This window comes from Lissotriton vulgaris, chromosome 4_1 (assembly GCF_964263255.1).
Source record: "Lissotriton vulgaris chromosome 4_1, aLisVul1.2, whole genome shotgun sequence".
Taxonomy (NCBI): domain Eukaryota; kingdom Metazoa; phylum Chordata; class Amphibia; order Caudata; family Salamandridae; genus Lissotriton; species Lissotriton vulgaris.
In genome coordinates, this window is record NC_141691.1 from 1,849,894,678 (window position 1) to 1,849,907,433 (window position 12,756).

Genomic DNA, 12,756 nt, shown 5'->3' on the forward strand with positions numbered 1-12,756 from the left:
TCAATCAGGTGATGCCACGAGGGAGGTAAAAGGGTACAAACTGGACTTCACTTCCAAACTTGCATATGGAAGTGAAGTCCAGTTTGGGAAAGATGCTGGGGTTCTGGATAAACTCCAAACACGAGCATGCAAAAAAGTTTTTTCACTTCCGCATAATGCCTCGCCTGCGCAGGTTCGACTAGAATTCAGTTTTACAACAGCAACAGCTTCATAGAAGATATGCCACGTTAAGAGCATGGTATAAAATTTGGCGGAATTGAGATAATGAAATCAATAATGCACTCTGGACTTGGTTACAAGATGATTCGCAGTCCGCATATTATTCATATTTTCAAACTTCATTACAGGTCGCAAACATCGCAGCTCTTTGGCAGAAGAACCTTCCTTATTCAACTTTACAGCAAATCTTCAAGAAGGGAGCAAAGCAACACTCATTACTTGAGGACAAGGCCACCCTAAACAGATGGGCACATACATGGTTGGTCTTGCAATCCTATATAAAGCTGCAACCGGCGGCATATTTAGATCAGCCATTTTCTTACCATCGCGCTACGAAGGTATAGCGCTAGCTACGCTGTTGAGATTGTATATTTTTAAAACTAGCTACGCTGTTGAGATTGCATATTTTTAAAACCTCAATTGTGTGTTACTGTACTTTTATTTGAACTTGCACTTACTGGCTGAGTTCCGCGACTACTGAGTTTCTTTCAACCCTCGCCATACTGGGTTGCTGATTCCGACACCGCGCTCGCTACAGGCTGCCCCCTGTGATCCTCTTGTCGGGCACAGCCCCCCACATTCTCCTGGTCGCCGCCCCGGTCCACCACAGCTTGTGCTGGCTGTGTGGAGGGCTTAGCCAACCAATCAAACATCCCTCTCTGTGGGTCACGCACTTCCGGTGGAGGCGGGCGCTTGTCTCTCAGCCCTATTTCTCCCCAATGCCGGCTCAGACGCGCAGCGGATGCGTGCAGCGGATGCGTGCAGCGGACGCGTGCCTTTGGGCGCCGCTGGCGTGCCAAAGGCAAGCCCGTCTGCGCCCGTCCGTTCCGGTACGCCGCCAGACGCCAGGCCCCCTGCCCTAATCAGGCTCATACCTATTCCAGGGAGGAGTTGCTTGCCGCGCATAACCAGTCATCATGTGGCAATCACAGTCTGCATCCTGCCAGGCTTCCTTTACACTGTAGGATATGCGATTTTAAAGCTGAGGTCAGGTGTCTGACAGGCCTCCTTCTAGGCGGACCTGCACTTCACAGATCAAAATCTTTAGTTTGAATTGCAGGTCGCTAGTTAAACACCACAGAGACGTTTATGATCTCCTCCAGGACTCTGAACCAGATATACTTTTTATAACTGAGACATGGCTAACAAACAACTCTGTGGCAATCCCTACTCTGGCCCTCCCCTCGGGTTATTCCTTGATGGCTCAGAATAGACCTAGTGGAAGGGGTGATGGTCTAGCAGTAATATTTAAATCAACCTTTTCCTGCACCTTATCTCCCCATGACATTCCAGATTGCGAGTGTGCGCAGTTTAAAATTAGTATATCGCACACTTTCACCATCTCGGGGCTCCTTATTTACCGCCCTCCGGGCCCCTCCAACGCTTTCCGAGAGGCCCTCGCACACTCAGCCTCCACACTTGCCTTGGAGGCTGCCAACTTCAGCATTTTGGGCGACCTGAATCTGCACCTGGACCGCTATGACTCCCGGGAAATTGTTAATTTCCTGGGGGACTTGGAGGCCTGCCAGCTTATGTAGATAGTGGAGGGCGCATCCCATCTTGCTGACCACCTGCTGGATCCTGTATTTTCTAATATCCAGCCTGTCACCGCCCATGCCCCCCTCCAGCTAGCTTGGTCAGACCATTTTCTCATTCATATAAGTTTAGATCTCACAGACGCCCCTTTTCAAGTCCTCTAGCATTCCACTATGAAGCGACCATGGCATAAACTGGATACCTCTGGCTTTGCGTCCCGCCTAAAAGCTTCCTGCCCAACTTGGGCTAACCATCTGGAGGAAGCGGACAAGGCCTACAGGAGCTGGCTTAGCAGCACATTAGACTACTGCATCCCAAAAAAATTGATTTGCACTAAGCGTACAAAATCCCATGCGTGGTACAATGAGTCTTTAAGGCAGTAAAAACAACATTGCAAATCCTTGGAACGATCCCGGAGATGCTCCTATGACCCTTCAGCAAAACAACTCTACAGACGGGTGATCAAAGCCTATCATAAGCCTGTCCAAAAGGCCAAAGCCGCATATTATACCAATTTAATCACTTCAAGTGCCAATCCCTCCAAAACCATATTCTCCCTCGTCAGTGATATGACGAGGCCCATAGCAACCACTAATGATATCATCTCCTCCAACCAACAGTGTGAAGCTCTAGCCCAGTATTTCATCAATAAAATTGATCACATCTACACTACACTTGATGTGCGTAGGGCGACACCGGATTCTCTGCCTCCTATCACTACCGCAGACTCCTCTCCCCGTCTCCAAGCCCAACCCCCCCTGTCCTGTAAAGACATTGACATCATCTCTAATAAGGTGAAATCTGGCTCTCCTGCCGACCCGGTCAAACCTGACATCTTCAGGAAGTTCAAAGACTGCCTCCTGACTGAGGGGAGGGTACTGATTAATAGATCACTCCAGTCAGCGGTGCTCCCCAAATCATTGAAGCACGCTAAGGCCGTCCCAATCCTAAAAAAGCCTACTTTGGATGCTTCTGCCTCTGAGAACTTCCGGCCCATCTCATTGCTCCCTTACCTGGCAAAGGTCATGGAATCCCATGTTAACACCACCCTTACCAAGTATTTAGAGGAGAATGAGATTCTGGATAAATCACAAAACGGGTTCCGGTCTAATCATAGCACGGAATCCGCCTTGCTGGCACTCGCAGAGCAGCTGAGGGCGGTACTGGATGAGTGCGGCACTGCTGTCCTGGTGTTGCTCGATCTGAGTGCGGCCTTTGACACTGTCTCCCATGGGATCCTACTCCATCAACTCAGGGAGATCGGGGTCTGTGGAACGGCCTGGGCCTGGGCCTGGTTTGCATCTTTTTTATCTGAACGTTCCTTCCAGATTCATGCCCCCCCCATCAGTCCAATATCCATCCTCTCAACTGCGGTGTCCCACAGGGCTCCGCGTTGAGCCAAACACTCTTTAACATTTACATTCGCCCTCTGGCCCTTCTGGCCAAGGCCCGTGGGGTTAAGATGCTAACGTACACTGATGACACGCAGCTGTTGTTTACCATCACCAAAGACCCCGGCCTATATAAACTTTGGTTCCAGGAAGACATCCTGGCAATCTCGGACTGGCTAGCAGATAACTACTTTCAACTTAACGCCTCTAAAATGGAGGTGCTCCTGTTTGCGAGAGACTCGCACAACTGGGACCACCAATGGTGGCCCGCTGAGCTGGGCCCTCCCCCCCCAACCAAAGAACGCAGTAAAAAATTTAGGGGTCCTAATAGACAATTCCCTGTCCTTTGAACTGCATGCTAAAAAAGTGGCAGGCACCTTCTTTGGCTTCCTACCTGGGCTGAAACTCATCCTAGGATTCTTTACTGCCCCCATCTGTCAGATGATCATACAAGCAGTAGTCTTGTCTCGTCTGGACTACTGTAACAAACTTCTACTGGGCACCACCAAAATGGTCACGAAGAGATTAAAACGGGCCCAGAATGCTGCTGCCCGTACTCTGTTTGCCCTCCCTAAATGTTGTCACACCTCCCATCTCTTGCGACGCTTACACTGGCTCCCGATCGAACAGAGAATCCACTTTAAAACTCTCTGCATCCTTCACAAGATCTTGTTTAGCCAGGGTCCCCAGATTCTGCAGTGCCTTTGCTCATTGTATGTACCCACACGGGCTCTGCGCTCCGCTGATCTGCACCTGGCTTGCACTCCTAGAGTACGCAGGTGCAGAGCGGGAGGGCGCTCTTTTAGGTCTCTAGCCCCTCTCCTGTGGAACTCTATCCCGATCGCGGCCCGATGCACCCAAGACCACTTGGCCTTCAGAAAACAGATTAAAACCTGGCTGTTCGCTTCTATCTAGCTGGGCTGGTCTCTAGCCCTGCTACGCCTGTACTGGTCTGCTGGCTTTCCGTCTCCCTAGCTCCCTCTCTACCTCTGCCGTGCAATCTGCTAGTGCTGGGACACCCCGGTGCTGGGGTAGCCATGTGCTTTATACATTTTTCTAACATAACATAACATCTAAAATCTAAATTCATAGCGATACACTTTGGTTAATTGCCATCAAATGCAGACCAGCCAAGTTGGAAATATCAGGGCCCAAAATCTTGTTGTCTCTGTGGAGCACCAATGCAGAATTATATTCACTTAGTCTGTATCTGCCCAAGCCTTAGGCGAGGATCGCCGGAAATTGTTAAGGGGGCCACTCAATACAAGAGGCGTTCGCTCTTGCAGAACTGCAATATTAAGAAGCCTAGATCCGGATGATCCACAGCTTAACTGTTGTTTGACCAAACTCCTAATGAAATATGAGGAAATATCAAATAAAGACTAGTGGCAAGGTTAAATGGTTACAAGATGTATTATTGGAGACTATGCTAAGTGGACCAATTACTCTTGAGTAAGTGATATATCAAAATGCTCCTAAGCAGCCTAGTCGACCCTTGATTAGCCTCAAAATCTAGCAAAAGGTACATTCAAAACAAGGCTAGTGGCCTGGTAAAATAGTTGTTTGATGTAACACTTGAGATATTGTTTTTAATATTAGGTAGTATTATTAAATGTTTTGTTTACATTACATAGGAAGAAGTGTAAATATGATAAGAAATAGTTTTAGCTTTAGACAACACAAAAAGTGATATTTGTTTTAATGTTGCTATTGTTGTGGTTTTAATTAACTGAACAATAAACGTATTTTGTACCTTACCTTTTGGGTACATGATGTCACTTCTGCTACCGCTGACCTTCAGCTCAAATGACATCCATGTAGAAAACATACAGAGGAGCTCCTGCTGCAGGATTCTGTTACATTCTGCTAACGTACAGCTGGCATTTAGAGTTGCTCAGTAGTTGTCAGAGAGAAATCGCTTTGAGTCAATTAAGTAAATAAAAAACAAACAACTGAGTTTGCTAACGGCCCAGAGGCGAGTCTCACAGAGGAGTGGACGCGGCGTAAGTCAATTCTCACCTCCCGCTTTAAACCAGTCGGCAAACACCCTGCCAGCCTGTTAATATACGTGAATATTAAGGCGAGATCTGAAAGGGAGATTTTAGACTTGCTGATCGCATTACGACATAATGATCTCTGTGGCACGATTAAAGCAGCTCACATTAAAAGTCTGACTCAACAGACCTCGCGGAGACAAACAGAGACTGTATTCAGTCAACATGCACCCCCTTGTAGGGACAGTGGGTCGAAAAGATTGTTTACAGATTGCAATGTTGTGAAAAGATGAGCTTCACTTGTGCTTAAGAGGAAAAAGCTAATTTGAAAGAATTTACGAATTTAATCTGTCACACGCCAGTATCATTTAAAATACGCCAAACGTGTTTGTCTGTGTGTAGATGAGAGCAATATGTTTGAAGAGATATTAAGAACGGGCAAGAGAAAATGTTTGCAAAACTATTTTTTACAAAGTCCCTTGGGCAGAAAAGTTGCAAACTATGGGGGTAAAAATGTTCATAAACTGTTACAAGCCCCTTTGAAAATATCTGCGAGAGTAAGTGTTAAATACCATAACAGATTCTGTCACGCAGACCTCACTGGACACAGACTACCAGTGCATGAGTTTGCTGCGACCTCCACTACGTTCAAGTAGCATCGCCAGAAGCCACCGAGCACCTGCCTTTGAGAACATGCCATTCAAAATACATGCAACTCCTATACAAAATATGTCAGGTAGAGCTGAGGGCCACGTGACGCCGTCCCAGAGCTTGGGAAGACGAAGTCCTACCGTACCCATTTGCCGTTCCCATCCATGAGTGGACGTGGCCTGCGAGGCGCCTGGCGGGGGAGCTTGGACGGATCCCGGTAGAGGCCTCCTGGGATGGCTGCACCCCTGGCGCGGCTCCGGCACTGACTGAGAGGGATGCCGTGCCACCGGGGCGTGTTTGCCTTGCCTCGTTTGCTCTGCAGCTTTATCCACGCAGATGAAGCCAGGACGGCCGGCCAGCTGTCCGAAGGGACAATGGCTTCATTGGCAGATGCTCTTCAAACAAAGGGGCTGCTCGCGGCACTGCATGCACTGGCTCGCGCGTGACTCCTCTCCCCTCAGACGAGCCCTTGCAATGCCAGGCCTGGAAGCGCACACATGCCATGGGTTGCATCAGTACTACAACGTGGGATAGATAGCACAAAGATGAATTGATGGACGTCGTATACTTGGCAAATCTATTTTCCATTATAAATTTGCTGATTGACCATCTTACACAAAGAAATAGAAATATATCAACCATTCTTCACGCATTGTACAGAACAACTCCTAACAAACACCCGGCACAGCTCAAAGAAGCACAATTTGAGAAGCCCTCTAGACTGAACCCTTAACAAGCAAAATCATGAGTAAGACATACGGACCAAACCGTGAACAGGAACAGAACACAACACCCTAACACATCATTGTGCTGTGGGCTCCTCGTGGCCACTACTGCTAGGCCCTAGCCCCCAATGAATGACCTCAGCTCACACAGGCATACAGGACTGACCACGAGCGGGCCCTGCCACGCCCAACCACACCAGTGCCTGCTGACGGATACTGAGCTACGGGATCCCCTCAGCTCAGTACATCCCATCCAACCTCCGATACATTCATTGCCCAGTCCTACTCACATACTGGGCCCATTAGCTGCTGGCTGGGTCCTGGATTGGGCCTCAGCCCAGCAGCTTAGCCTCCTCCTCCTCTCACTGCTGGAGGCTCCTCATCTATAGGCAGGATTTCTCGTGGTCTGTCATCAGGGATACCAGTTCCTAAGATCTGGAGAGCGCGGCGTCTCTGGTCCTGACACCTGAGCATCGCAAATGTCGAAATTGTCACCCACCAGCTCATCATTTTTGGTGGGTCTCTGTCCACCTTCCGAAACAGCAATATGTTGGGAGGGATTGTCTCTGACCCACGGCAAGCCGTGACCATCCATTCCTGAACTCTTGCGGCCATCCAGGTCTCTCCCACAAGCCAGGTTTTAAATTTCCACCCAGGATGGTGATCCTTGATCAGTACTCGATAGCCTGTTCCCAGGCTCCGAGGCACTGCTTTTCTGTCCATACTGGCCCTTTCATTGGTTTGGGTCCCCCTTCTCTGAGTGCCCTCTAGGTGCACTGGGTCCGGGGTCCACCCTGGTCCACTGGGAATGCTGTCTTTGACTGGCCTCTAAAAAACAACTTCTTTGGGGTGCATTGAGTGGTGCAGTGAGGTGTATTGCGATAAATTAGCTTAGCAGAAAACGTAAGCTCCATTCCAGATCCTCTTCCTGATCCACTGCATTCCTGAGCTCCTTATTCAGAGTTCTCATGAACCTTTCCAAACTGCCATTAGCCTGTGGACACTCCGGTGTAATTTTTTTTAGTGATGGATGCCCAGCCCTTCTAAGTACTTCTGGAACTCCACCCCAGAAAAGGGGAAAAGGGGATCCATTGTTGGTTTTGATAATGCTTATACGCTGCTATCGTTTTCTCCAGCACAGGGCACACATGAGAAACTGCTGTGGTCGGCACCAGTTCAACCACTAGATATTTCAACTGTTCAGCCACAATCACAAAGGTGAGCTGCCCACCCAGGAAGCATCCAAACTCTAGATTTTTTTTTTTAGAATTATTTTTATTAAACAGTAGCTGGTCACAACTTTAGACATTTACATACTTTAGTGATATCGTTATGCAGACTTGACACTAAACATTTTCTGCTGCATCTGTGCATTAAGACATGATGAGTTATTACAGTTATGGTGACATTGGATCGTTCTGGGAAGAGGGAGCAGGAGGCTCACAAATATACCCACAATATATATTCCATTTCAGCCAGATAGCAATAATTTTTTTTGGGCAGCCTCGTGCAACCTAAACATTTATTTTCCTGGTCATGCACCAGTCCATATCTGCCTTCCAGGTTGTAATCTTCGGCGGTATTACTGCTCCCCATTGTCGTACAATATTCCTTTTTGCTATCACTTGACCCAGGGTTGCCCACAGCTTATCTTTACTATTAAGATCCATGGGTTCCCACACATTCAGGAGACACCTCTTTGCTTCAGGCCTAATCACAGTTTCCAATACTTTGCTCATACAGTCATGCACCTTCTTCCAATAATTCTGGATATGCCAACACTCCCATATAAGGTGCATAAATGAACTCTCTAGGCCACACCGTCTCCTACATTGTCTGTCATTTGCCCTGCCCATTCGCTCCAATTAGGGTCCGGATACATATACTCTGTGTACAATGTTTAGTTGGACAAGGTGTAGTCTAGATGAAATTGCCACTTCCTGTGGGGAGGCTACTGCCTCCTGCCACTCCACGTCATCCAGCTCTAATCCATCCCTCTCACACCTTCCCTGCAGTGTAACCAGGGGATCTGCAACATTATTAATGAGTTTTTTGTAGGTGAGGGAGATTACTTTATCCGGTAGGTAACCTTCTAGCAATCTGTCCTCTAAGGGAGAGGATTCTGGGGGAGAGGTACCTTCTGTCAGATTTGATTGGAGGGAGTGGCGTATTTGCAAATATCTGAAATATTCAGTGTCTGCCAGTTGGTGTGTGCGTTGGAGCGAATCAAAAGCCACCACTGTGCCTGCCTCTCACAAGTCGCCGATCTGTGATATCCCTATGAGATCCCACTTGTCAAATCACTTTGGCCTCCCCAGGGTGCCTAGTTGTTCAGATAGATTCATTTTTGTCCATGAAGTAGTGGGGGTTTCCTCTGTGGCTAGTGGGACTGATGCTATGTGACTCCCAATGACCTGAAATGTCATGCAACTCCACTGTCTCTGCTACTCGCAAGTGCATGCCAGGAAACCACACTTTGCTCTCATCTGGGCCTTCATTTTTTCAATGCCTTGATGCCCCACATGCAGCACCTCCACCACTCGACGCTCAAACGATTTGGAAATTACTATTTGGCGCCCCCTCATGATTATTAGGGGTGGGCGGAATTTGCGAAATTCGTGGAGGTCGCTTTCGCAAACTATCACAAAAATGTCCAAAATCTATCACGCAGAAATATCGTGAAGACACAGAAGTTTTTTCCCTGCCCGTTCGCGATATTTTCTACGTGATTGCGTTGAAAAATGTCTTGCCAACTTAACCATGTGGTCGCTCATGGGCGTGGCCATCTTGTTTTCACTTGTCCCGCCCGCTTGTGATGCTTACTTCCTGTTCCGGGTAGCACAGTGCATGCTCGCGTCCGTTCGCGGTACGTATTTCCTGTTCGGGAAAGCTTTTTGCGTGCTCGGAAAAACCTGCACACATGGTTGCAATGGGCGCGGCCATCTTGTTTTTCACTCTATTGCATGGTTCTGGGGCCTGTTTTTGAATCCTCCCTTTATCTTTGGAATTCTTACTTTCTAGAAACTTTTTAAAAATCTTTTTTACTTATTATTATTCAGACTATTTTCCTGCTTCTATATTTTTGCTTTTTGTCTACTTTTTTTGAGTTTTTTAGCTACTTTTTCACTCTTTTTCTATTCCCTGCTATTTCTTTTACTTACTTTTTAAATTTTATTACCGTTTCTTTCCCGCCCCGTCTCTCTCTCTCTCCCCAGAACCATGCCAAAGAGTAGGGCTCGCCGCAGCCAGAGCTGCAACTGTCATGATCTTCAGACTCCTCAGGATCAGGATGATGCTCAAATAGGGTCCACCTCCTGACGTCCCCACACTCTGACTAGAACATATACAGAGCATAAGGCCAATCAAGCGAGGGATAGGGTTAGGGAGGGGACAGCAGAGGAAAGGGAAATCTGAAACGACATAAACAAAGAATTCAATATGGTATCACTCTTTAACTACTCTCATTTTTTCTCGATAGAATTAGAAAAATACCCCAAACTGGGATTAATCAGGAGGTGAACTCCGCCTCTGTCTCTAGGAAGATAACTCTCTGTCCATAGGGAGATGTACACACATCTACAATACAAAGCGTAATACTAGCGTAAACTCAATAACGTTACTGCTTGTCATACATACCCTCTGTCACACTCCCTTTATCCCCAAATAATAAAACAGCTCCAACTCCAGGAAGGAAGTTATTCATCAAGACCAAATACTTAATATTCCCCCCAAGATCTGTTCATGAAAGTTCCACACAACATAAGGCAAACGAGAACTCAGAACTCTCCAAAATAACCACCTTGCTTCAGCAGTAAAGTCTTGTTATTCCAAAGCACAAAAAGAAAGAAGGAAATAATGTCTCGAAATAAACCTGTTTCTCCAGTAGAACAAGGATCGTACCAGGCAATGTCTTCACGTTGTGGTTTCCAGAAAAGGAAATGGATCCACTGGAAACAACAGTGGTAGTTCCCGGCATAGAGAAATGATATAACCGCAGCCGCGGTAATGCGAGGAATGACGGAAGAGGGAAGGCCCGCCTCTTGTTATCCCCCCGGAAGCCGCAGAGGAACCGGGAAGCCGACAGAAGATCCTTCGCTCTCCGCCGAGCGAAAATGAGTGTTTAATGGCTCCGTAAGAGCCGGGACCACAGACCTCCGAAAAGAACAACTGGGCGTTCCCACTCTGCACTGCAGAGTGTGTCCCTCAGTCCTGGGAGAGCCGCCGTCAAGCTGAGATCCTCTCCGCACCTCAATGGAGGATACGGAAGAAACGAACAGGGTATAAGCCAGAACTCGGAACTTCAGAGCAGCAGCCCTGAAGAAGCACATCGGAGTACACAGTCAGAATCACGTACAACGCTCCTTGCATGGAACGTGATTATATCGCACCAGCCCCTCCCCTTGACCTCCAGAGAAATGTAGTGCATTTCCTTTACACTGCAAGGTAGGCGCAAATATTTCAGCTCCTGACAGCGACCGCCTTCCTTGCGGACGGCGGCGCCCACAAGGGGTGCAGGCACGGGCCTTATTTGGGGAGGTGGAGTTGGCTGCACTTATCTTCTTTGTGCAGTGCCACCTCCCCTCAACCCTTGCAGCAGATGGCAGGCCTGGGCGCGGGTACGGGCTCCGGGAGCATCTACAGCCCTGGGGGAAGGTGCGCCGGGCAGTGTTCTGCTGCTCTGGGGTTCGGCGCACCCAGGCGCAGTTGACGCACCGGTGGTCTGACATCCTGAACCGTGAGCAGGACCTGCTGGACCTGCTAGGAGTGAAGGTCCCGGGTCTTGGGGAGTAACTATTTAATTATTACTACTTTGTGTCTGTTCTTCTACTATGTGTTATATATTGCGAATATTAGTTTTTTTCTTCCAACCAGCTAGAATGTTGCTGGTTACATTCCAGGTGAATTACGTTTAAAAGTCTTCTGTGATTGTTATGACACAGGTGCTCCTCTGCGCTAATACTAATCTTACTTGTTTGGAACTTTGCGTTTGCACTCGCTTAGCGTGATTATGTAAGAGTTTATTTTAGAGAAATTAAGTTAGGTAATGCTATAGTGACTCTAGTCCTTACTTTTTCCTGTCACTAAGAGATAGGGGCGGATTGATACTTAGGTTTACTTACTTTGTGTGAGTTTGTAATTTTTTAGTGGTATGCATGATGCCCCCTCAGTTAAGTCACGTGCTGCTGGTACCCCAGTCTTTATTAGAACCTTTTCTAGTTTGTTCAATGAGTGGTGGTAATAGGCTTAGCACTAGCAGAACATCAGCATCAATCAATCAACCCAAAATTTGGTGTATACAAAAAATATAGTCATGTATCCTCCATTTGACCATATGCATTGTTGAGGACTAAAAGAAGTGGAAATACATACTCAATGTACAATTGGCATGCCTGGAATAGGTGGGCTAGGTCGGGTGGTACGTCGTACTTATGCTTAGCTAGTATTCTGGAATCAGAATGGAAGACTGGATTAGTGTTGATAAATAGGAAGCAGTCGATCCGCGAATCCCCCGATACTATTTGTTGACCAGATGAGATCGGTCAATTTAGTTATTGCAATTGTTGTTTACATAAGATTTTTTTGACTATTCTTTAAAATTATTTTATTTGTTTGACACCATCCATTAATGTTTGTTTCTTTCCTATATGTTCCCTGTTCAGCACCCAGGGGCAGGCAGACACAGACAGGGAGTGGGACTCAGTCGGCGGGAGAACCTCCACAACACCAGGAGGACACCGAGGGCTCCTCTGCTAGCCCTAGTAAGTCTTCTTGTTTTTAATAATAATTCTTATTCCATAACTTTTACTGCACCATATTTTTACCGAATTATTGTTTCAGTTTCCTAATGCTATTTTTTACCACAATTATCCTTCGATCTGTACTGTTTCGAAAATCTTGTTATCCTGGCCTCTGCTATGATGACTCTCTGTACTACTACTACTATTAGTCTGTCTGTACTGTAGTAGCTAAGCTTGCCCAGTTGGCCACTCTTTAATTAAAAGGTTGTAAATAAAACTCAGATTCACCAGTAGCTCTAACCATTGAGTCCAGTCCTTTGGGTCGTCCTCTTGTACTACTTCTCTAGTCTTATTGATCTTGAGTCTTTGTTAATCTTGAGGCCTTGACAATTCACACCAGCAAATGCCCAAGCAGATTTATTAATTTTTTTATATGATAGTACATACTTCTATTGTTGTAGGGATTTTGCACATACAGACCTTTGCACAAGAAAATAGGATG

General features: G+C 47.0%; 1 protein-coding gene across 1 annotated transcript in view; it reads right to left on the reverse strand.

The window, feature by feature from the left end:
* Positions 1-6,090, reverse strand: part of ENPP2 (ectonucleotide pyrophosphatase/phosphodiesterase 2) — a 947,534-nt gene extending 941,444 nt beyond the window's left edge. Inside the window, exon 1 of the mRNA XM_086966157.1 lies at positions 5,937-6,090. Within this exon, the coding sequence (XP_086822283.1) occupies positions 5,937-5,957 (21 nt within the window). The 5' untranslated portion in view covers positions 5,958-6,090. The remainder of the gene's footprint in view (positions 1-5,936) is intronic.
* Between the last annotated feature and the right edge of the window lie 6,666 nt (positions 6,091-12,756).